This window comes from Phyllostomus hastatus, unplaced genomic scaffold (assembly GCF_019186645.2).
Source record: "Phyllostomus hastatus isolate PE091 unplaced genomic scaffold, TTU_PhHast_1.1 phas_contig_80, whole genome shotgun sequence".
Lineage (NCBI taxonomy): Eukaryota > Metazoa > Chordata > Mammalia > Chiroptera > Phyllostomidae > Phyllostomus > Phyllostomus hastatus.
The window spans coordinates 17342246-17368526 of NW_025333960.1; the positions used below are offsets into that span (position 1 = coordinate 17342246).

General features: G+C 37.9%; 1 protein-coding gene across 3 annotated transcripts in view; it reads right to left on the reverse strand.

Annotated features, from left to right (window-relative positions):
• Window positions 1-627: 627 nt before the first annotated feature.
• Window positions 628-26281, reverse strand: part of CLUL1 (clusterin like 1) — a 32976-nt gene continuing 7322 nt past the window's right edge. For 2 of the 3 annotated variants that reach the window (XM_045850210.1, XM_045850209.1), the window contains exons 5-8: window positions 24081-24513; window positions 16410-16547; window positions 7878-8092; window positions 4764-4952 (exon numbers count right to left, since the gene is read on the reverse strand). In XM_045850210.1, the coding sequence (XP_045706166.1) occupies window positions 4764-4952; window positions 7878-8092; window positions 16410-16547; window positions 24081-24513 (975 nt within the window). Of the gene's footprint in view, window positions 1120-4763; window positions 4953-7877; window positions 8093-16409; window positions 16548-24080; window positions 24514-26281 lie in introns of those variants that run through there. The other variant, XM_045850211.1, reaches the window with a different exon arrangement.

Consider the following 26281-nt stretch of genomic DNA (forward strand, 5'->3'; position numbering starts at 1 on the left):
TGGCAAATGACTCTCCTGTTATTACATGGAATCAAGGCCCAGATTTTGAGGTTATGCAAGTGTCAGTCAAAAGCACCTTGTGTTTTCCATAAAATATGTATGACATATTGTATAGATAAAAAAGAGAACACTATTGTGTGTATTTTAAAAAGAAACTATACAGTACAGCCATGTTCATAGCAGCACTATTCACAATGTCCAAAAGGTGAAAGCAACCCAAGTGTCTGTCAAAAGGTGAATTGGTAAACAAAATGTGATACATACACACAATGGAGTAGTATCCAGCTTTAAAACACAAGGTAATTCTGACACATGTGACCACATGAATAAACCTTGAGGACATTATGCTAAGCAAAATAAGCCAGTCGCAAAAGAACAAATACTGTATGATCCCATTTATTATGAGGTACCTAGAGTAGTCAAATGTTTAGAGACAGAAAGTATAATGGTGGTTTCAAAGGACTGGGAGGAGGGAGAAATGGAGAGTTATAGTTTAATTGTAACAGAGTTTCAGTTTGGGAAGATGAAAAAGTTGTTGAAATGGATGGTGGTGATGGCTGTACAATACTGTGAATATACTTAATGCCACCAAAATGTGCACTTAAAATGGTTAAATTAGTAAATTTTGTTATGTATGTTTTACCACACATACACACACAAACCTTATGTAGAAGCCATAGATCTTTACTAAACAAAGGCATGAATCATAGATTTATTCAAAAAGTTAATTATTATACATGAAATTCAAGAGCAAATTGAAGAAGAATTCTTTGTTAATTAGAAATTGGGATATATATAGTAGAAGTGATAGAACACAGATACCTTGGTGATTTAATGTTTAATATACAAATACATATAAAGAACTATTAATGTACCACAGAATATAGTAATATGTACATTTGGTATTTTGAAAATGAATTTTTATTGTAACTCAATGTGAATAGTTTTTAGACTGCCATTCAACCTAAGAGAATTAACAATACTCCATAACATGTAAATGGCAAACATCCCTGCAACTACATTTGCTGTGTTATTCCATGTGTTCCAGGATTTTCAGGTCTCAGCTAAGGTGATGATTCTACTTGCTGGAGGTAGGATGTATCAGATCTTCTTACCTTTCTAAAAAAAAGCAATAATCAAAATATTAATAAGTTACTTATAGACTGAGTATATTTTTTAAAAGTGCAGATGAGTAATACAATAAATGCTGTTGGCTTCTGAAAAAATTAACACGAAAATTAATAGCGAAATAACAGAAAATCCTTATGTATGGATAATTTTAATAGCACTATTTGAAGGAATATCACAGTTCCCCTAGTGTGCTGATCTTCTGACCCTGCCTCTGATGTGAAACTAGTGTCTGTTCTGTACTCTGCATATATACAATGTTTGCTCTTAAACTTCTGTTGCTTGTGACTGTTGACCTGGAAAAGGAATATATCTGCCAAGAAGGATTTCCCATGGTAACTGGGCCCCAATTCCTAACCAGAGTCTAACAGCCATTGCTGACAGAGACCTCTCAAGCACACTGCCTGTCCAGGAAAACCCACTAACTGAACAGCCAAGCCTTCTGCACTGTGTTCCTGCAGTCTCAGCCCACCTTAGAAAGGAGTTCCTGGAATCCTATTTCCACCAATGGGCTGAGACCTGCCCTGTCCAATTGGAGCTGAGCAGCTACACCTTCATTTGCATCTTTATAGACCAAGTAGAGTAGCTCCATAACAGTCAATCAGGATACACAATTTCAGCCACTCAGAATAGTGCTATTCAGACAAATAAACAAGGCAAATTTGGATTCTTCATTTGCATAAAAATGGACCAATCAGGGACCATTTTAATGCAAATGGTCCATGCAGGGCAGGTACATTATATAAGTGGGCCTCCCCTGTATCTGAGGAGCACACATTCAGTTCCCACCTGAGACTGCATTTCTCTGGTTTGCAAACTGTCCACCTGAATAAAGTTTCTCCATTTACTCCGCTTCAGACTGGGGACTCCTGTTGGCATTGGCTTGGTGGCAGCAATCTTTTTATTGACATGACTGTTACTTTATTCAAGGGTTTTTTTATGTATGCCTTTCATGATGATCATGTAGGTAAAAACCAATCAACAAATGCATATTGACTGCTTGGGATGTGCGAGACATTCTGTTACAGACTGTAAATGTTGATCCCAGCCCTGGCAAGTGTGAAAGTTGGGATATGGAAATAAAACACTTCTGCAAACCAATCAAGAAAGTCAGGCACTCAAGAAGCTAGATTACTTGAGGAGAGTTCCAGAAGAAGGTTCTAGATATATGCTCCACCCTATAAAATTGGAATTCATATTTTAGCAAGCTACATACTTGCAACTACAGTACCACACAAATATTTACATAATTGGAAATCATGAGGTAATTCTTCATCTTTTCCTTAGTATTTTTCTCTCTCACTGTTGGTAGGTTTGAGAGTGATATAATCTGAATATTGACAAATCTTATTCATTCTACCGAATAGGATGCACAAAAGAAGAAATTCAGTTGGTAAGCAAACTTGGAAGAATGTCCATTCTCTTGAATAATCAAAAACATACAAGTTATAACTAAGATAAAATTTCCATTTATTAGTAAAGTTTTAAAAATTGAAATGCTAGTTAGGAGATGAGAAAGTGGTACTTCAGACATAACCGCTATCAAATAGACAAGAAAAATAAAATGTTAACCTTTAAATAAATAATTCCATTTATTGGAATCCATCTAAGAAAATTAGCAGAAAACGTGAATAAGAAAAAAATAGTAAGATGATAATAGAAGTTTTGTTGAAATGGTGAAATTATGGGTAATTTTTGTCTTCTAAATTTTTGGAATTTGTGATCTTTTTACTTTTAAAATTCAAAAACTCTAAATTAAAAAGAAAAACATTAAGATTGCTTTTGTGAAAGATCATCTTGTGCGCCTTATTAGTAAATATTGTGCTCAGTATCTCAATTTCTCAATATCTTATTTTACATTGTCATTACTCCCTCATCATTACAAAATCTGCAAACAGATGATTTTATTGAAAATATTTTTATTTGGCCCTGGCCAGTGTGGCTCAGTTGGTTTGGGTGTTGCCCTGCAAAGCAAAAGGATGAGGGTTCAATTCCTGGTCAGGGCACATGCCTGGGTTGCAGGTTTGGTCCGTCTCTCCCATCAATGTTTCTCTCCCTCTCTTTCTCCCTCCCTTCCCCTCTCTGTAGAATCAATAAAAGAAAAAAGTTTAAAAATATTTTTATTTGGATATAAGTGCATAGTCAATACCTATTTGAGCACTGGCATATTGTTTTCTTCTCAAAAGCCTATTGTGTCTCACTGTACCCTATAGAGTTCGAGCCCCAGGTATGGCTGTCTGACTTCCCCTTTGATTTTGTGAGTAAGAGAGTATTCTTCCATTTCTTTTAGCTGGGCTGGTCTTGGTTACTACAGCGGAAGAACCCAAACTCACATAGGTGGAGGTTCCTGAACATAGGAAGCACAGAGGGCCCTACTGGGAGAAATGGGTTTAAGGGGACTTCTCAATATCTCTTGTACCAAAACACTCCACTCCTTTTGCTCTGTTTGCTCACACTTTCCCCTTTTTTGGAATTGTTTTTGGAATGTTCTTCCCTTCCACCTCCACATTTTTATTTCATACATATAAAATAAAATATATATTATATGTAAAATAAAATTGCTTATATTTATATATAAAATAACACTGTATATATATATTTTTTTAAGAAAGGAAGGGAGAAGAGTGGCAGGGAGGGAGGGAAGAAAAACAGCAAAGGAGAGAAGGCGAGTGGGGAAGGAAGAGAAAAAAGAAATATGTTCAACTGAGAAATTTCTCCCCCTTCAGGAAAGTAAATGACCCTCCCCTCAACTTCCAGAGGCTCCCACCCTTGGGCACTCATGGAATGGTTTGCAGTACTGTCTCCTGCAAGTATCTTTTACAACCCCATACCGGCCACTGGAGAGAAAGCTCATTTGGGAAAGGATCTTGTTGAATTCACTACTATCCCCTCCACGTTACCTGCACCCTGTGTCTTCACTTAGTAGATGGCTATGATATTGGTTGTTTGACTGATACAAATTGAAACACATTCCTCTAGAACTCACAGGTAAAGGTGGAGGCAGCAAATCCAGTAATAGCTAGCTTAATTATACATTGATGGCGACCTACTAACAAGGTCCTTTATGAATAATAACTGAGAATTAAATTGTAATTATTCTTTAAGGTTGATCATATTACCAAATGAGAGTATTGTATAGTTTTAATTGTGCTACTAATTTAGAAGTTATTTAGCCATAACCTACTTAACCATTTTCTTGTTTTTAGACAATTAGATTGTTTTTAATATTTTACTATCTTAAATAATTTTGCAAATGTACACTTGGGGTAGAGAGAGACTTTTTATCGAATTTAGATTTATTCTTTAGGATTGACTCCAGAAGTAGTTATTTTATCAGGAAGAAATTTTATGGCTCTGGACATATATAATCATGTAGCTTTTAAAAAAGGCAAAAACAGTTTATATCCCCCCAACAACATACAAGAATGCCCATTTCATCACACTCTTATAACGATTTTGTATTTTTTTTCTAATTTTCAAATTTGATAGTCAAAAAATTCTATTTTGTCTTCTTAGTTTTCAGGTATTTGATTATTAATGAGGTTGAACATATTTTTCAGGTATTTTAAAACCAGGTTTTTTTTCTTTTATGAATCATATGTCTGTCAACAAACATTCCTAATCAGGCACTCTGCTTACCAAGTTTTAAAATGTTCCTTAAAATGCTGTACAGCTTTTTCCAGCATGTAGCTTACAAAGTTAGAACTCTCAGCACTTTCTTCAAGAGGGATCTGCAGCGTGAAATTGGGGGAAGGCAGAATGCTTAAGTCCATCATTGTTTCATCTTGTTTGGAAAAATTTCCTTGGCGAATGCCTGGAACTACCTGAGAAGAAGGATTATACAGTAAAGGATTACTAAATCCAGTGCACAATCGGGATTAATTTAATACCACATTAGTCAGGATAGGCTAGGTTGTGCTGAGGTAACACACCCCACCATGTGGTTTCATACAACAAAAATTTATTTCTCACTCATGTAATACGTCCATTAAGGGCTCTGTACCACCTAGACATTCAAGACTCTCATTGACAAAGTCATGTCACCTCTTGGTTATAGTGTATGGGACACATGGCTCTCTTTGTGGCCTCAGTAGAGAAAAAGAATGGGTAAGCACACAACTCTTCACTATCTCAGTCCAGAAATAACCCTTGTCATTTTTGTTCATGTTCATTGACCAGAACTTGCCACACGGTACCACCTAACTGTAAGAGGAGCTGGAAAATTTGAGTGAGCAAATATTAACATAATGCACCAAGTTTTAATACTGAGTTTTCCTACAAAATTTACAATTTATGGTTGTGTATATGATTTTTGTAAGAACCAGTCATCTGAAATGTGTGACACTTACCTCTTAATGGCTTCTCAAGTGGATGTACTTTGATCTTAATACTATAAATGAAATTGTTTTCACATGCAACTTGATGTAACCTAAAGAGAACTAGTTTGAAAATGTTTTTGAATAAATTCCCTTATAAAGAAAACTAAAGCAAAGTGTTAAGAAGACAAATTAAAAACTATTAATTTCTTAATTCTAGCTTATAAGAGAATAGCTAACACAGCTTTTCCTTTCTGGCAAATATAATACATATAAAGACTGCATAAAGCATTTATGTCTAGTTTAATAAATAATTATATAGCTAGCACCATCTAACTACAAACCAAGGGGCATACCGTTTTTCACCTGCTAGAATTTGTATATTTTTTACACAAAGTTCATTTTCAGTAGTTGCTATTACATGGCTTTGCACTTTTATTTTACATGATGAATTAAGAACTGTTTTGAGAAAAGTAACTTTTATAGGCAGATCAGCAAAGGGGGTAAGCCACTGATTCTGGAGAAATGTTGCTTGGGTTTGAATCCCCATCTTCCATTTACTAGCTGTGATCTCAGACAAGTTGTTCAACTTCTCTGTGCCTCATTCTAAAAATTTGGAAAAGAGTATTTCCTATCTTACAGGACCATTGAGGATATTAAATGATTTGATATATGGAGAAGTTCTTAGAACATTGCCTGACACATAGTAGGTGCTCGTTGGTGATGATTATTATAAAAATGTATCATTAAAATCATAATTTATTTTATATGGAGGTTTTTATACTGAAGTACCTTGTTATCAACATAAAGAATTTTAGACAAATATATTAGTGTTACTCAAAAACAGTAGAATGGAATTAAAGTGTAGCATAAAATGGAAAATACTATGATAAAAACAGTTAAATATTGGCTGTACCTTTGTCAAGATTGAAAGTATTGCTAAATGTTTCCTTACATTTTTATTCTTCAACACAAAACTTTTTTCTCATTAAACTAAAAGGCTATATTTGTGAGGATGATCAAATATTTTAAATTATTTTGTTTTCCTAGGGTGTAATCTAGTGAGTAATAGAATCGGAGAGTAAGTAGGGACTGGAACAATGGCTTTCAAAACCTTTTGACTGCGGTCTGCAGTAGCAAATACATTTTACATCATAACTCAAAGCACACATATATCTACATATATGTATACACACATATGTGTACACACACATAAACACAAACATAATGGAAATGAAAATTCCATTATATGCATATGACATTAAATGTAATTAACTATAATACCTTCTCTTATAGTCTGTACTATTCTGTTTGTTGTTTTAGTTTGCTGATTGTGTCTCTCTAGACTTATTTACTAAACCACAGGTGAGCCACAGCCTTGCAGTTTCAAAGAGAGTGAAACATTATTTTACAGAAATTCAATAGGTCAGATTCCCTAGAAGCAGAGTCTGAGACTTTAACACAAGTGATAGTGTTAAGGGTGCCTTCAGGTAAAACTTTTAAGGGGATGAGGCAAGCAAGATTGAAAAGAAGCAGAAGCTAGTCGTGGATGTGGACTCCAGTGACTTCCAGCTTCAGTCTGATCCTTCTGGGAGCTCTGGAGCATAGGTAGCCTCAAGGACAAAGCTTTGGAGAAGGTTGCAGGGCTGAACAGTTAGTAGCAACACCAGCTGGAGATGGCAGTTGGATCCTCAGGGATCAGGATAGGCCACCAGCATTACATGCTGCCCAAAATACTGTATCTTCAATTGCTCTCTCCAATGATTTTTGTACCTGGTTTTTAAAGAAACTTGTCAATACTGACCTCATCAGGATTCGCTACTTGCAGGATTTGCTCACCTGGCTTACTTGCTGATTAATGTAATGTGTGTGGTGGGGAAGGGATGGTCAGGAAAGAAATTCAGTCACTGTTAAAACTAGTAAGAGCTATAATTTAGAGTCCTTGTATAAGGTTCCTTTGTATAAGAAACCTATACTAATCACTTTACAGATACACATTTTAAAGTGGTATTATTAGTTCCATTTTCCAGGTGGAAAAATTGAGGCCTAGAAAGATTGAGGAACTTTCCCAAACTTACTCAGCTGGCAAGTTTCAGAATTAGCTTTTGAACTCAAGTTGTTTAACCTGAAATTCTTCTCTCTTAAAGTCTATATTGGCAAAGTTTCTTCAGGGTTGCCTGTATCAGTAGAACACTTTAGCTCTAAGCAGAATGAGCCATCTCTGGATTAGAAACTATTGTGTTTTAAACAGGTTTTGTTTATAGAAATTTTTGTTTTCTAAAGACCATTCAGTACATCATATCAAGTCAGCTTCTATACAGTCACAATGGAAATATGAATATTCTCCTATAGCTTTCTTCAAATACATAAATTAACAGAAAAATCAATGTATGCATATGTAATCTCCCTATCTGTTCTTGGATCCTCCACTACCTTTATGGAGTTGAAGATGTTCTCAGTTTCTGGAGTCTGGTTTGCCAGTTCAGTCACCCAGCCAAATTCCTTTCTCATCTTCTCCATCAGATATGTAGTATCCCCCAAATGATGCTGAGTCACCTGCAGAATCTGGATATACTGCTGATTGGATATGTTGACCAGTTTAAGGGCCTCATCCACTTTTGTATGTAATTCAGGAACATCAGGACAATCTAGCAAAGAAGAAAGTTATTTGGTAAAGGAAATGGTCCATGAAATTTGGAACTGGGTGATGTGGGTTTAAATCCCAGCTTTTCATCTTTCTACATTATTTCCAGCCTTTTGACTTTGAGTGAGTTTTCAACAAGAAAAAATGAGCAGGAATGAAATAATGTAAAGTGCCTGATCATACAGCACACATTATATAGATTTAGCAAATGTGACTCTTCCTCTTCCTTATTTCTGTGCCGTCTCTGAAGGCCATTAGAGCTACTCACTGATAATCTGATCAGGACACATCAGGAAATATGCTTCCCTGCCCCCTTGAAGTTGAGCATAAACTTCTTCAAAGAAATGTATCTCACTTCTGGAGGAAGCCTTTGAGAACAGTTTGGGATTTATCATGTCCCCTTCCCTCTGACAGTGGAACTGGTTTTGCTCCATGTGGTGCAGGCTCTGTCATCCCAGATGAGGAGATATGCTATGCGGCAGAGCCCTCGTTCAAACTCTGACACGCTGCAGAGTAAGAACTAAAGCTTCGTATTTACAAGCCACTAAGATCCTCCAGTTCTTTGTTATTTTTGCCCAGCAGCCCATCCAAATGGTATCACGGTAATAGGAACTTATATAGGTATGCTGATGAACTGCTGGATAGTATGTAAAGATTATTGGTAGACTATGGAAGTGCTCATGAGTTAGAGCATCTGAAATCATAAGAAATCATTGTTGTAGAGAAAGACCACAGCCTCTATAAACCATGTCTTTTGCTGCTTACTAAAAAACCATGCCTTTAGCAAGATAGGAGTGGGAAAAAATACACCAACCAGAAGCCAGGTGACTACCTCATCTCGGATCTTAAATATCACTTAATGGTTCTTTTTGATACATAGATATAACCCAAGGTTCTTTGGGGCCTCAACTTTTGTGGAGATTGTTTTGGGATCTTCAGGAGAGGGAGACCTTTGTATTTGCAAGTGAACACATTTGCAATAGTGTATGTTTGAAAAATAACTCAAGAAAACATTGTGAAGTTGTCCTGACTGGTGTGGCTCTTGGGCTGGGCATCGTCCTGCAAACGGAAAGGTCACTATTTTGATTCTGGTCAAGGCACATGCCTGGGTTGTGGGTTTGGTCCCCTGTCAGACTGCATTCAGGAGGCAACTGATCAATGTTTCTCTCACACATTGATGTTTCTCTCCCTCACTCTCTCCCTCACTAACCCCCTCTCTAAAAATAAATAAACAAAATTTTTTAAAAAGAGAAAGTAAACAAAGGTAGTCATAGTTAACATGGTACAGTATACATTTGAAAGGAGATACAGATAGTCTTTTAAAATATCTTTATTTGCAACTTCACAGTTGTTTAATTTTAGAATAGAATTTAAATATATTTTTTTAAAATCATGAGGGGAAAGGTGGTGATTTTCCTCATGATCCTACATGATTCTAATCAAGCAGAATTTTATAAGGGATACTCATTTACTCTTTTTAAGAGTGCTACCCAGTAAAAAGATTTCCCTAGAACAAAAGTAGAACTTCATGCAAAACACAATCATATTGGAAAGGAAAAAGTAAAACTTCATTCACACATTTCGTGATATTGTATGTAGAAAATACTGTTATACATGCAGACAAAAATGCTGTTAAAACTAATAAACAATTCTTCAAAGTTGTAGAACACATGACTAACATAAAAATCAGTTGCATTTTATACACTAAAAGTAAACAAATGAAAAATAAAATTAAGAAAACAGTTCCAATTACAATAGTATCAGAGGAAAAAAAATGCTTACGAACAAATTTTTAAAAAGAAGTGCAAGATTTGTACACTGAAAACTAAAAAATATCTTTGGCCCCGACTGGGTAGCTCAGTTGGTTAGAGCATTGTCCTGTGTGCCAAAATTGCAGGTTCAATCCCTGATCAGGGCACACACAAGAGCCAACCAATGAATACATAGATAAGGGAAACAACAAATCAATGTCTCACTCTCTCTCCTTGCTCTCTCAAACAAATAAGTAAAAAATAAATGAATAAAAAAACTTTGAAAGAAATCAAGATGACTTAAATAAATGGAAAACTATCTCTGTTCATGGATTGAGAGAATTAATATTGTTAAGAGAGCAATACTCCAGAAATTGATCCATAGATTTAATGCAATCCCTATCAAAATTCCAGTGGCTCTATGCAGAAAGCAACAAGCTGATCCCAACATTCATGGAAAAGCAAAAGGCACAGAATAGCCAAAACAATCTTGAAAACAAAGAATAAATATGGAGCACACACACACACTCACGCACACACACACACACAAACACTTTGAATTTCAAGACTTACTGCAAAGTACAACAATCAAGATAGTGCAGTATTGGCATACAATAGGCCTATGGCACAATGGAACAGACCTGAGGGTCCAGAAAAGAGCCCTTACATTTTCTGTCAATGGATTTTCAACAAGAATGCCAAGACAATTCTGTGGAAGAATGAATAGTCTTTTCAGTAAGTGGAACAAAGACAACTGGATATATAAGTACAGAAGAAAGAAGTTGGGACTCCTGCTTAACACTATATATAAAAACTAACTCAAAATGTATCAGAGACTTAAATTCAAGAATTAAATCTATAAAACTCTTAGAAGAAACATAGGTATAAATCTTTGTGATCTTGGATTATGATGTTCTCTTAGATAAGACACCAAAATACAAAAAAAAGAAAAGAAGTAGGTAAACAGGACTTCAAATAAAAACTTTTATGCTTCAAAGGTACCATTAAGAAAGTGAAAGGACAGAACACAGGAGAAAATATTTGCAAATAATATATCTGCTAAGGGTCTAGTATCCAGAATATATAAAGAACTCTTACAACTCAACAATAAAAAAAAAGACGATAAAATTAAAGTATGGGCAAAGGATTTGAATAGACATTTCTCCAAAGAAGATATACAAGTGGCCAATAAACACATAAAAAGATGCTTGACATTATAGTGATTAGGGAAATTTAAAAAAACAACAACACAATGAGATACCACTTGACAACCACTAGATTGGCTAAAATAAATGGTTAAGCTGTAACAAGTGTTGGCAAGGATGTGGAGGAATTAGAACCCTCATGCATTTCTGTAGGAATATGAATGGTGCCCCTAGGTTGGAAGAGAGTTTGGAAGTTCCTGAAAATGTTAAATATAGAGTAACCATGTGATGTGTGGCAATTTTACTCCTAGGTATACACTCAAGAGTATTGAAAACATATGTCCACTTATGGTCAAGATGACAGCATAAGTAGACATAGCTCACCTCTTTGCAGAACCACATCAGAATTACAACTAAAATATAGAACAACTGTCACTCAGAACCATCAGAAATAGAGTTGAATGGAAGTCTGAAAACTACAGAATTAAAGAAACCACGTCCTTTCGGACTGGTAGGAGGGCCCAGATGCAGAACGGGCTGGTTCCACATCGTTATGCAGGTGATAAAAATTCAGGAGTGAAATTTCAAGAGAGAGGAGTCCTGGCTCACACCAGGTTCCTCTGCTCAGTGTTCCAGTGCCAGGAGGGTAAGTGCCCACAATTTCTGGCTGCAAAAACCAGTAGGGTTTGAGTCAGTGGAAGAAAGTTCTGATTCCTCAAGCAATTCCACTTCAAGAACCCACACATGGACTCACCTACTCAGACTCACTCTGAGTTCCAGCACCAAGATGGCAGCTTGAAAGGTACATGTGGCATGTAGGGAGAGACTGAAGTGTCTGGCATCAAGAAGGACAGAGGTCATAGTCCCTTTTGTAAACCTTCCCCCACAGAGCCAGAGCTGGCAAGCTGGTGCCATATTTGAGACTCATCAACCTGGCTAACACTGTTTGACCAGTGTAAGAGATCCCCAGAGACTCTGCCCCACCCAACTTACCGGCCCACCCAAGTTGCTTTTCCATATGAATGGCTGCTCTTGGCTCATGTTTCATAACTTCCTAAATCCTCTCAAACAAGCAAGGCTGGCCTCAGGGAGCCCCAGGCCCAGCACTGGCAATAGCCAGCCTATGTTCACAGCTTGGCTCCACCTGGGAATCTCCAAACCCAGCACCAGTAGCAGCCATCTCAGATTGCTTTATAGCTCAGGCAGGGTGGCCCCAGGAAAAACATAGGTGGGGGATGACCTTGGCCTGCAGCACCAACGAAACCCCAGGGCCAGTGGACCCAGTAGACAGCTACAGACCATATCAAAGTACCACCACCCTGCTCCTGCACAGCTGATCCTCTGAGTGCAGAGGTTGGTGGTCAGTGATCACAACCAGTCCTTGAAGCTGACTGGCCTGGGTAAATCCCTCCCATTGACCTGTCAACAGCAACCAAGGCTCAACTACATCCAAGGCTCCTAAGAGGAGGGTATACTCAGGTCACATGAAGGGCACACTGGAGTTCCAGCCTGGGTAATAGGGGAGGCTGTGCCACTAGACCCTACAGGATACCTTCTACATTAGGCCACACTACCAAGACATGGAGTCAAAGCAGCTCTACTTAATACATAGAAACAAACACAGGGAGGCTGTCAAGGTAAAGAGACAAAGATACATGGTCTCTATTAAAGGGACATATCAAAACTCCAGAAAAAGAGCTAAATGAAATGGAGATAAGCAACCTATCAGATGCAGAGTTCAAAACTGGTTATAGGGATGCTCAGGGAACTTTGTGTGGACCTCAGCAGCATAAAAAAGATCCACTCAGAAATGAAGGATACACTAATTGAAATAAAGAACTATCTCCAGGGAAACAACAGTAGAGTAGATGAAGCCAAGAATCAAATCAGTGATTTGGAATATAAGAAGCAAAAAACCCCCAACAACAACCAATCAGAACAAGAAGAAAAAATAACCCAAAGAAATGAGGATGGTATGAGCAGCCTCTGTGCAACTTCAAGAGGCCCATCATAGGGCCTCTTGAAGTTCCAGAAGGAGAAGAGAAAGAGCAAAACATTGGAAACCTATTTGAAACAATAATGAAAGAAAACTTCCCTAATTTGATGAAGGAAATAGACATGCAAGTCCAGGAAGCACAAAGAGTCCCAAACAAGATGAATGCAAAGAGGCCCACTCCAAGACACATCATTAAAATGCCAAAGATTAAAGATAAAGAGAGAATCTTAATAGCAGCAAAAGAAAAGGAGTTAGCTACAGTGGAGTTTCCATGAGGCTATCAGCTGATTTCTCAAAAGAAACTTCGAAGCTAGAAGAGATTGGCAAGAAATATTCAAAGTCATGAAAAGCAAGGGCTTATAGCCACAGTTGCTCTGCCCAGTAAAGCTATCATTTAGAATCAAAGGGCAGATAAAAAGAGCTTCCCAAACAAGAATAAACTAAAGGGGTTCATCATCACCAAACCATTATTATATGAAATATTAAAGGGACTTATTTAATAAAAAGATCAAAACTATGAATAATAAAATGACAATGAACACATTTCTATCAACTATTAAATTAAAAAACACACTAAGCAAACAAGAAGAATGGAAACAGAATCATAGATATGGAGAGCATTTTGATGGTGGCCAGATCAGAGGCAGTGTGGGGGAATGGGTGAAGAGGTGAGAGGATTAAGAAGTACAAAGAAGTAGTTATAGAATAGCCATGGCAAGTAAAGTACAGTATAGGAAATGGAGTAGCCAAAGAATTTATACGCATGACTCATGGACATGAACAGTGGTGTGGGGATTGCCTGAGGGAGTGAGGGTGCTGGGTGGAGGGGGAACAAGGGGGAAAAACTAGGACAACTATCATAGCATAATCAATAAAATACAATAAAAAAACATTTCCACACAACAATTTGTACACAAATGTTCATAGAAATATTATAATAGCCATAAAATTGAAACAAATTGAGTGTCATCAACTGATGAATAGATAAATATGATATATCCACACAATGGAATATTATGCAGTCATAAAAAGGAATAAAGTTCTGATATATGCTATGATGTGGTTGAAACTTGAAACCATTATACTAAGTTAAAGATGTCAGTCACAAAAGATTGTGTATTGTATAATTCCATTCATTTGAAATGCCCAAAATAAGCAAATTGACAGAGACAGAAAGCAGGTTAGTGGTTACCAGGGCTAAGTAGGAGAAGGTGTAGGGGGAAGGGGAAGTGGTAGCTAATGAGTATGGCGTATCTGTGCAGGTAGATATATTCTAAAATTAGATAGTGGTGATGATAATACAACTTTTTTAATATACTAAGAAACACTGAATTGTATCCTTTAAAAGGTTGAGCTTTATGGTATGTCAACCATATTTCAATAAAGCTTTTATTTTTTAAGATAAGATCAGTAGAACCCAGAGAACCTTAAGGCATTTTTAGTCACCACATAGACATAAAAGTAAATGTTTTGAGAGAAGCCCATATGGGAAGAAAGAAAACCCATATTTAGCAGGTGTCTCTTTTGAAATGTGACAATATGTACGCATTAGCTTTTGCTGCATGAAGAGGACGTGAGGTAGAAGAGGCAGAGCGGGGACTTCGTCAGTTCTGGTAATGTTTTATTTCTTAATCTGGGTGGTAGACACATGAAGTTCTATTATTTTATTCTTTATATGTTCAAAATAACATGCACTTTATAATAAAAATTTTAAATGGCATGGGAACACATTAGGACGTCCTTTTCTTTATGCATCGCCTTTGCAGTGATCAGTTTGGGTTTCATGTATCCTGAGTTATGTGCTGTGTGCTGTCTCTGAGGCATTAGCCAATGTATTCTCAGTATCTGGTGCTGTACTCTGATTGTGTTTATACTGTATTATCTAATTTCTTCTGAATTATCTTTTTTCCAGTTTTATTAAGAAGTAACTGACATATGTCAATGTATAAGTCAGCACATCATTGCCATGTATACAGCATGCAATGTAATGCATGATGGATTGGTTTATGTATATATATTGTAAAATGATTCCTGTGTTAGGATTAGTTACTATCCATTTCTCTTATAGACACAATAAAAAGAAGAGAGAAGAAAATTTTTCTTGTGGTGAGACTTCTTAGGATTAACTCTCTTAACATCTTTCATATATGCCACATAGCAGCGTCAGCCAGTCATTACATTGCACATTACATCTCCAGTACCTATTCATGGTATACCTGGAAGTTTGTGTCTTTTGACCACCTTTGTCCAATCCCCTCCCCCATCTTCTGTGTTGTTTTATGATAACCAGTGAGAGATTATTCATTAAAGCTTCTAACTGGATGAAAGGAAGTTAATGATGAAATATTTGAGTGGGACTATTTTTCTAAATGGTTATTATAGCAGTGTATATTTTTCTCTTATAAAAACATCTGTTTCTGTATGCAACCTTACAACTGTGACTTAAAGTACAAGCACTTGTATAATGAGCATCATTAATACTTCAGACACTTTATTTAATCCACAAAACACCAGTATAAAGTAGCTATATTAATCCCATTTTCCAAATGATGAAGCACAGGGGCAGAGAGTAACCCAGTTAGCAATGCGGGAGAAACAAGATCTTTCTCGCTCTAACAAAAAGGTCCAGTTTACGGCTCATATATTCAACCTCCTACTCCAAGTCCTTAGGCACATTTTTTAGAATTTTTTTTCTTTAGAGCTTTAGCAAGGTAAAAAAACAAACAAACAAAAACAAACAAAAACAGAAGCACCAAAATCATAAATTCTTCTTGGTGTTTGCAGGGAATTTTGTGTTCAGGCATTAGTGGGCGGGAAAAGCAACTCTAGTTACCAGAAGTAAAGGGGATGAGGGAGGGGAGGAAGAAATGCAGGAAGAGCCTGGTGGAGAGGATTTCTCTCCTGGGGGTGGGACAAAGGCAGTAGTCAGAGCTCAGAGGAAAAAGTCTGCTTGGAGCTTGTGAGGAGAAGGCACTTCCATTTTTAAATACCAATTAGTACTTAACCCACCAACTGGAAGAAGTCTAATGCCACTTTCAAAAAGAAAAAAGAAATTCACTTGGCTACAAATTTGCTTACCTAATAGGCAGATTGCTTTGGTGGGTTGCCTTTTCTTTTGCAGCAAGAAGGAAGGAGGTGTCCTAATTTGTTCATAGTTCTCTTTTGTACACATTTGTATTTGTTTGGTCTCCAAACATAAAAACTTTTACAGGAACAGGTAGGGAATTTTAAAAAGGGAAAACGTGATGTCACCTACTTTTGAATAATAAAAGTTTATAAACCTACACTGAGCACATCCAACTGGAAATGAGCTTGCAAAAAAAGTACTTGCAGGAAAGCAAATGAATCCACAATGCATGTAAAAGTGACAGTTTTGACTTCTGACCAGAATACTATTAGAACCCTGAGAAAATAAATTTCATTATTTACCTTTCCATAGGTAATCCTGACATTTTTGGCATCTTGCATGAACTTGGACACATTCTGACAAATTCTGGCCACGTTCTCCACACAGCCCTCTGTCCTGCACAGGTACTGTCTTTGAACTCTGGTTTGCAGGGTCAGCGTCTGCAGGTAACACAGCATTTACACATCAGCGTCATTAGAGTCTGTGCTTTAAGGGAGTGGATACAGTGCTTTTCTTTTTCTTACTGGTGCTTTCAAAATCTTCTTCCTGAATTCAATCACAGGAGTGCATGTTGGTGCAACCATTTGCTAAGACAATTTGACATCTGTTAAAAATTGCATATATCCCTTAATTCAGCAATTTCATTGCTACTCTTATTACTCATCATTATTAGTACGTTCCCTTTGCCCCACCTCCAGAAAGACTTTTAGTTTCTGGAAGGGATCATGAGGAATTATTAATGCTAACTGTCTTTCAGAGAGAGATCTGATGGGGTAGGACAGGGTAGCTTTCATTAGTTTTATTCTTTGTATATATGAATTATTTTAAATTTAGTATGTCGCATTTTTATCCTCATTATTTCTGATGTCAATAGGGTTAACTAAACAGGAGATTGTAAGATACTTTTCTCTTTAGACTTGTATTTAAAAAGTCTAATAATTATTGTAATTTTTAAAGCTACAATTGAGAAGTACATTGGAGTTTCAAAGATATTGAACATGTCTGTTTCTTAAACTAAGTAGTAGGGATTTATTTTAATACCTTTTTTTTTGCATTTCATATATATAGTTATAAACTGGGTTGTTTAGGAGAAAGCATCTAAAGCAGATCAACTTTTTTCTGGAAGAATTAATTATATAAAAATGATGATGTGCCCTGGCTGGTGTAGCTCAGTGGATTGAGCATGGGCTGCGAACCAAAGCATCGCAGGTTCAATTCCCAGTCAGGTCACATGCCTGGGTTGTGGGCCAGGTCCTCAGTGGGGGCCACATGAGAGGCAACCACACATTGATGTTTCTCTGTCTCTCTCCCTCCCTTCCAGTCTCTGAAAATAAATAAATAAAATATTTTTTTAAAATGATGATGTAAAAAGAAGCCAATCCAACAGCACACTGACATTCCCAATTGAGTGTTTTATGTTAGGAAAAAAATCATTAATTTATAACCTGTTGATTTTCTGTTATATTTAATCCTCAACATTTAAAGATGAAACATTTCATCTGGAGATGAAGTGTGCAATCCACTGCTTAAAACCCCGTGAGGCATTTGTTAGGACATATGGCGTGTGAGGCAACCATCTCCTTTGCTGGACAGGAAGTCATTTTCTCCAAGCTCCCAGCTCAGAGGCATCTCCTCTTAGTGGCATCTCCTCTTGTCCCCCAGGACCTCCATGGGCAGTTCTACTGTGAAACAAGTTTCTGCTTTATGTACTATTCACTTGCTTATCTTTTCTAGTAGACTCCCACCCCCTTGAGGGATGGGATTTGGTCTTATCCTTTTAATCTTTTTAGTCTTCCACCTATCCTTCTTCTATCATTTCACTTGTGATATAGTAATGTAATTGCGCACTGATCTGTCTGTTTTCCTTTCTCTGGACTGAGCTCCTAAAAGTCGGGGGCTATGTAATAATATTGTCATATTTCCAGCATCTGGATTAATACTTGGTTTACATACCAGGGATGGCAAACCTCGGGTCCCTATGACACCGATTCCTCATTCTACACCACAGCAGTAACTCACCTCACTTCAGTCTCCCCATGACAGAGCCTCGGGACCCCGGGACCATTCTAGGCAGCTGTCTCTGATACACATCAGCTACTATGCACCTGCACCTGTTTCCTCCCACAAAGGAAAATTAAGGTCAGCAAACACTTTCTGAAGTAGGATTGGAACCCAGATCTCCCAGCACCAAGCACTATGCCAAGCTACTACACTGAACAATCTTATTCAACAGGATCTCATCTCTTCTTTCCAGGTGATAGGGGACTTAAGAGTTGGAAAATTTTAGTTTAAGTAATAGCTAATAAGCTTAGTAATCAATGCATGTAAAAGCTTTTGTTCTGAAACAAAAAGCTTTTGGAACTGAAAGTGTGACCCACCCTGAATCCAGTAGACCATCAGCAGTCCCACCTTTGTTCCTGAGAAAGCTGCAAGCAACTCAAGGTGATATCTGAGCCATTGTACTCCAGGGTGAGATGACCACCACCCAGGACACAGCTAAAGACCACCCACCATCTGGGGCACAGCTTAAGACCACTGCCCAAGGTGAGAATGCTGGAGTTGGGTTTTTTTTAATCCAATTAACTCCTCCCTGACTTTCAAAACCCCTCACCACACCTTGTTTATTCTCTGCTATAAAAACCTTGGCCTGAAATTCCAGAAAAGACAAGATGGTCTGTTAGGGTATGAACCTACCATCTTCTCAGATCACTGGCCATCTGAATAAAGCACCCATAAAGATTCACTCCCTGTCTCTACTTATTGGGTTTGGTAGTGACAGGCACCCCGAACTCCAGTGTCTTTTCTGGTTTCACAGGGATTTATAAGTCCAGTGAGGACAATTGAAAAAGCTGTTTTATCAGAAATAAACCCAAGTCTCTATGGTCAATTAATATTTGACAAAGGGGGCAGCAACATAAAATGTAGTAAAAATAGCCTCTTCAACAAATGGTGTTGGGAGAACTGGATAGCTATGTGCAAAAAAAATGAAACTCGAGCACCAACTTACACCTTACAGAAAAATAAATTCAAAATGGATAAAAGACTTAAGTATAAATCGTGACACCATTAAAGTCCTAGAGGAAAATGTAGGCAGGGAAATCTCAGATATTTCACGCAGAAACATTTTTACTGACATGTCCCCTAGAGCAAGGGACATAAAGGAAAGAATAAACAAATGGGACCTCATCAAAATAAAAAAAATTCTGCACAGCTAAAGAAAACAGTATTAAAATAAAGAGAACCAACTGTATGGGAAAACATATTTGCCAATGATACCTCAGACAAGGGTTTGATCTCCAAAATATATAAAGAACTTACACGACTACACTCTAAGAAGACAAGCAACCCAATGAAGAAATGGGCAAAGGACTTGAACAGACACTTCTCCAAGGAGGACATACAGAGGATCCAAAGACATGAAATGATGTTCAATATCGCTAGCTATCAGAGAGATGCAAATTAAAACCACAATGAGATACCACTGCACAACAGTCAGAATGGCCATCATAAACAAAGCAACAAACAACAAGTGTTGGAGAGGTTTTGGAGAAAAGGAGACCCTAGTGCACTGTTGGTGGGACTGCAGACTGGTACAACCACTATGGAAAACAGTATGGAACTTCCTCAGAAAACTAAAAATGGATCTGCCTTTTGACCCAGCAATTTCACTGCTGGGGGTATATCCTAAGAACCCTGAAACACCAATCCAAAAGAACCTTTGCATCCCAATGTTCATAGCAGCACAATTTACAATAGCCAAGTGCTAGAAGCAACCTAGATGCCCATCAGTAAATGAATGGATCAAAAAACTATGGTACATTTGCACAACGGAATTCTATGCAGCAGAAGGAAAGAAGGAGCTCCTACCCTTTGCAACAGCATGGATGGAGCTAGAAAGCATTATGCTAAGTGAAATAAGCCAGGCGGTGAAAGACAAATACCATATGATCTCACCTTTAACAGGGACCTAAACAACAAAACAAAGAAACAAGCAAAATATAACCAAAGACACTGAAATAGAGAACAGGCTGACGGTGACCAGAGGGGAGAGGGGAGGGAATTTCAGGGGAAAAGGGGAAGGGTTTACAGGAACAAGTATAAAGGACACATGGACAAAAACTAGGGAGTGGGTAATGGGGGGAGGTAGGGAGGGATGGGTGGGTGGGCTGGAATGGGAGTAAAAAGCAGAAAACTGTACTTGAACAATGATTAAAATAAATAAAAAAAGAAAAAGAAAAAGCTATATTATTATCTTACAACATGTTCAGGAATTGAGGTCTTGAAAGACCAAAGTAGAAAAGAAATTCTTCCACATGGAGATTAAAATGAAACAACACTCACGAAACTAAAAATAGTATGAAACAAACTATTCTTGCATTTGGTATTGCCTCTTCTCTTTTAATAGTATCCATTATCCAATTTTAGCTGTTTTTCGAATTTTGCTTTTTGGACAATCATGACAAAAACAGCCCATTCATGAGGCCACCTGTGCTCAGTGATCACTCAGTGAATGTTGGCCACTATGCTGAACCAGACATGTGTGATAGTTTCCTATTACTATTGTAACAAATTGCCACAATTTAGTGACTTAAATCAGCATGTGATCTTACAGTTCTGTAGGTCAGAAATTTGAAATGGGTCTCATCTGGCTAAAATCAAGGTGTTGGCAGGGCTGGTTTCCCTAGAGACCCCAGGAGAGAATCCATTTCCACACCTTTCCAGCTTTTGGAGGCCACCTATACATGGTCCCGTTTTCCATCTTCACGGCCAGCCAAGTGCAGTTGAGTCCTTCTCAGGCTGCCATCTCTATTGATTCTTTTCTGTCTCCTGTCCCCACTTAGAAGGATCCTTGGAGGCCCTCGGATAATCCAGAATAATCTCCCTATTTTAAGGTCAATTGATTAGCAACTCAATTTCATCTGCAACGTTACTTTCCCCTTGCCATGTGACCTAACATAATCACAGGTTGTAGGGATTAAGGCACTGACATCTTGGGGAGCTGCTATTCTGCTGACCACAAAGAGTAAAGTTCAAAATATCTTCTCATTGGATGGATTTTCTAGGGCAACAGACTTGTTTTTCACCTGCCACCTGTCCAGAAAAGTGATGGAAACCGCATGTAAATACCTTCTAACCCCTGCCTGCCTATTTTTTTTCTTTTATCCTCATCTGGGACCTTTTTCACTGCTTTTAGAAAGAGGAAAGGAGAGAGAGAAACATTGATGTGAGTGAAGCATCAGTTGGTTGTGTCTTGTACATGCCTGGACCTGGGATCGAACCCACAACCTTTCGAGCCACACCAGCCAAGGCTACCTGCCTATTCTTGATAAATTATCCTCATGTGTTTATCTGCGAAGAGAATGTTTCCTCTGTTGAGTTTGCTGTGCACCATCTGGTTAGGGTAGACGTACTGGATAAAGAAGAATATAAAGGTGTAACACAGGCTCTTTTTGTTTGCTATTTTGATTTTTGTCTTTAATTTTTGCATTTATAGGGGACCGTGGATCTCCAAGTTATCACTGAGGTGAAGGTGGTACAAGAGACAGGGAGTGGGGGTCCACGAACCAGCTGAAAGTAGGGTCTGGTCCAAGAGTGTGTGAATGGGGACTGAGCCCTGGCAGGCTGGTGAAAACCACATTCTGAGTTGGCGGGAGAAGGGAGTTGCAGTGGTTGGGAAATTGTTTCCATTTCAACTTCGTGAATTACTAGTACTCCTGTGCACATCTGAATGTAGCAAATCACATGTAAGATTGCTATACAATGTGAAATATGGTGTAGAAAGGGGGCATAATTTTGTTTTAATGAACATGTTCTTTATTATTGGAATATTACTCCAAGGCAATTGATATCTATTTAAAATTTCAGGCAAAAATTATCCAATATCATCCCCACATTGATATACAGGATCTGGCAGAAGTAAGGACTGCTTGAGTATGGTTGGTAGGGTAATAATATCGGTATAATAACTTATAGTTTTAATTTGAACATTTCACCTAAAATGTCATAAGGTGTGCTTGAATGTGATATTGTTATGTTACAGATTTACATACTTATGATTTTGCAATAAAAGATTTTGTCATTAAAAAGGGTGTTATTTGTGCCGGACCTAATATTTGATCTATTGCCCTTGTGCTTTTCTTGAATATTTGGTGAGCTTGGAATCTCAGAATGGAATACCAGACAAAACACCTGACTTACCAGAAAAGTCCACCAGACCCTGAAATAGAACCTAACAACAATTCCAGGAATGATGGCTGTTCCACTCATAGAACAATAGGACGGGAAGGGTGTAATGCATTTTTTTCCTGGCTTCAGTTTCTGACAGTGTGAGGTAAGCCCCGCCCACACAGAGGCCTGTTATGCAATGTCATGGCAATTTTAAGAATTTGATTCAAATGTTGCCAACTACAGCTGATATAATTGGGAAATATTTTGAAAGAGCCCTTTCCCCCCTGCATACAAAAATATCTATATACAATTAGTATATACAACTTGATGAGTTTGGAAATAAGTATATACCCATGAAATCATTCTCACAATTTATACCATAAAGCTATCTATCACCTCCAAAAATGTCTGCCTGTCCTGTTATTATTAATTATTATTATTATTATTATTGCCAAGAACTCTTAACATAAGCTCTACACTCTTAGCAATTTTTTTAAGTATCCAATAGAGCAAGGGTGTCAAACTCATTTTCACCAGGGGCCACATCAGCCTCGCGGTTACCTTCAAAGGGCCAAATTTAATTTTAGGACTGTATAATGTAACTACTCCCTAACTATAGGGGCAAGGAGCTCAGCACTGCCGCGGGGTAGAAACAAGGTGCCAGGCCAGATAAAACAAGGTGGAGGGCCGGATTTGGCCCACAAGCCTTGTGTTTGCCACCTGAGACATAGAGTATTGTTAACTATGGGCACTATGCTATGCAATAGATCTGTAGCACTTACTTATTTATTTTACAGAACTGAAACTTTGTACCCTGACCACCACCTTCCCATTTCCTCTTCCCTTCAGCACTTGGCAACCACCATTCCACTCTCTGCTTCTATGAGTTTGACTATTTTAGATTCGTCATACAAGTGAGAGCTAATTTATTTGTCCTTCTGTGTTTGGCTCATTTCACTTAGCATCATATCCCCCAGGGTCATCCATGTTGTCACACATGACAGGATTTTGGAAGGAGCCCATTTTATTTTCGGTGTCAGGGGAGCAGCCTCTGTGGTCAGTAGGAAAGAAGTCCCAGGAAGTGCAGATCCTACAGTTGGCTCACACAGCAACTTTCATTTCTGAGATGCTGCGTCCTGGCCACTCTACAGAAGCCTGAAGACGTTTTCTCCTTCTGCCTTGAAAAATGAAGCAGAATTGTTTTTTCGACATGAAATATTGAAACATGGGCATAAGTGGCATTGATAGAAGGCAATGCATATGTTTTACAGAAATTCTTATTTCTGATGTTTTGGGTTTGTCTATGAGAAGTTTCTGTGGTTCTGTGCATAAACGTTACGATTTAAGGAATTACAGTAGTGACACCGAGGAGGCCATGGGGGTACTAAATGTGGCCTGTTCTTATGCAACACTAGGCCTCTTCCCTACTGGGAGTTGAGGATCCTATTATTTTAAAGAAATTCCATGATGTTCCACCAGAATGGAGCTGAGCATCTACAGGAATTTTAGTGAAGGAGGCAACTTTTTTCTTCTCCAAAAGTTCTCACCCTATTCTCATTTTCCTCTTCAGCTTTGATAATTTGCTTTAATTACAGAACATGCCCACCGAACTCTCAACAAGAATGGAAGAGGGACAGTGCTTGGCAGACTTCAGAGCTTCTAAGAGCCTCTGAAACTTTGATTATCCATAAATTGTCACTCTCAGAAACATTGCACAATGACTTAGAAATGTCTACCATTCACAAGCTAAATAAAACTTGATGTTAGTATGAACATCTAAGTAAAAATAATCTTTTAATACTTGCCTTTGTGTTGTTTGGGTGAATCGTCTGTGGCATTCAGCGTCTCAGTAACCGCTGTGCTGACACTTTGATAAAAGGAGAGACTGAAATCACTGAATAGCTGGAAGAAGCTGGGAATGTCCCAGCTTTGCACAGGACTTGCTTTTCTCATTGGCTCTTTGAATAAAGCTGGAAAAAAGTAAGGCTCAAGTAAGTCTGTATCTGACATGAAATATGACTGAAAAGCCTGGTCAAATTCTTGCTGCATCTGTTTGAAGACGTTAAAACTCTTGTTAAAGAGAAATCTCACGTCCACCATCAGCTGGCTGAATACATGCTCTATCTGGGTCACTTGTGCATCTTCCTCCATGACCTTTCCACCAAAAGGGAGATCTTTTTCAGTATCTTCATGGAAAGAAAACAGAAATTGATATATCTTCCTGAAAAACTGTTCAATCTGCGGGGTCAGGGACAGAATAGAATAAGAAATTTATTATCTTTCTGGACTATTTTTTATTGTAAATTTTAAAGTCATCTTATAGTAGTCATTCTAAATCAAGAACAATTCTGGGCAAACTAGGAAAAGGTAATTCAATATAAGATAATTTATTAACACTCTCGTAGTGACTTTGACTTTGACTATAGAAATAGGATCTGAAATTCCTTTTGGTTTATGTTAGCCTATAAAAGGCCTAAAAAGGCCAAGTTTTCAATATTTTTGACAAGCCACAGGCTAATGTACCTAGTGGTGGCTGCCATAACCTGGTCCAACGGGTACTGTGTAAATTGCCTTAAAACTATGAATAAGGCTCTTGTCTTTCACCTCTGTCTTAGTGTCTTAGTTCTTCTCTTTTTTTCCCTTTAGCAGACTACATTAGTGTCTATGCTCTGCTCTTTCTCATTTCATCAAAACATTTACACTAAACTGTAGATGCCTAATACAGCTAAATAGGTTACTTAGGATGTTACTCATTTGCAGTCATCAAAGCCCTTCTTGGCTGTAGTGAAAGGAATGACGCTCTGATTATGGAATTCTCTACTCATTGGGAACAGATTTTCCATCAGTAACACAATGTTCTACTTCATCTTTGTGACACCTAAGTTTGTGCCAGAACATAGTTGCCCTTATATGATAGTAGTATGGTTACTACTGTGTGTTATGGAACATACACCTCACTGCTACTAACTCCCAGTGCTGTTCAAAGAGTTCTCCAGAAATTCTTAGAGTACTCATGCCTTTCTAAAAAAGTAATCTGGGTGGATCATCTGCCTCTCCCTCTGACAGCTTCTGTTTACCTGAATCCATTTACAAAAACAAAACCTTAAAGCCCCAAGAAATTTTCATAAGGCCACACAACTGACACAGATAGGAATGGTCCCCAAACCTCCTGACTTCCAGCCAGTGCTTATTCAACCACATTCTGGTGTATTAGAGAGTGGCAATAAAAATAGAGCAGATGCAATTAACAGGGGAGGCAAATTAACTTGGCATATAAATCATCCTAAGGGTTGCTCACTCTATAATTGGGTATGGCACTGCCAAGCCAGAAGCATACTCTAATTAGTGCATGCTCTAATATGGAGAGGGAAATTTCACTCCATTTCATATTCAGCTCACTTCTTGAAGGGGAAGGGAAATTCAGGCCAATAGAGTAGGAGACTTTATAGGGCAGAGCTCATCCTATTCAGGTCACCCCCCTCTGTGATTCCCTCTGTCCAGAAGATAGCCAAAGGAGACAAAAAAGAAAACATGCCAGTCCTATAAGACATGCATGGATAGGCCTAAAGGGGCCACGAATCTCTGTGTATGCACACTCGTGTGCATGCTGTCATAGAGGGCAAGCCTATTGAAACAGATTCAGGAGGCAAAGAATGTCTTCAAATGTTTGGTCTCCAGGGGAAAATATTAAAGCAGTTTGAAATCAGAGACTATAAGACTATCATTCAGAATACAATCCAGAAAATATTTATTGGATATTTATAATGCTTTAATGAACATAGATGGGATATGGTCCCTGCCTTTAAAGAGCTTACAATCTAGTGGAAATGTGTTCACAAATAATAAATACAAGACAGAAAGAGTCAGGGTGTTTCTAAGAGAGATACATACAGTGTCATTAAATGGTGGAGCAAATACTGAATGGTTGTTTTAACTTATAAATTGTATATACACAGGTGAATCATATATAAGCATGAATGTTAGAGTCTAGATTGCAAAAGGCCAG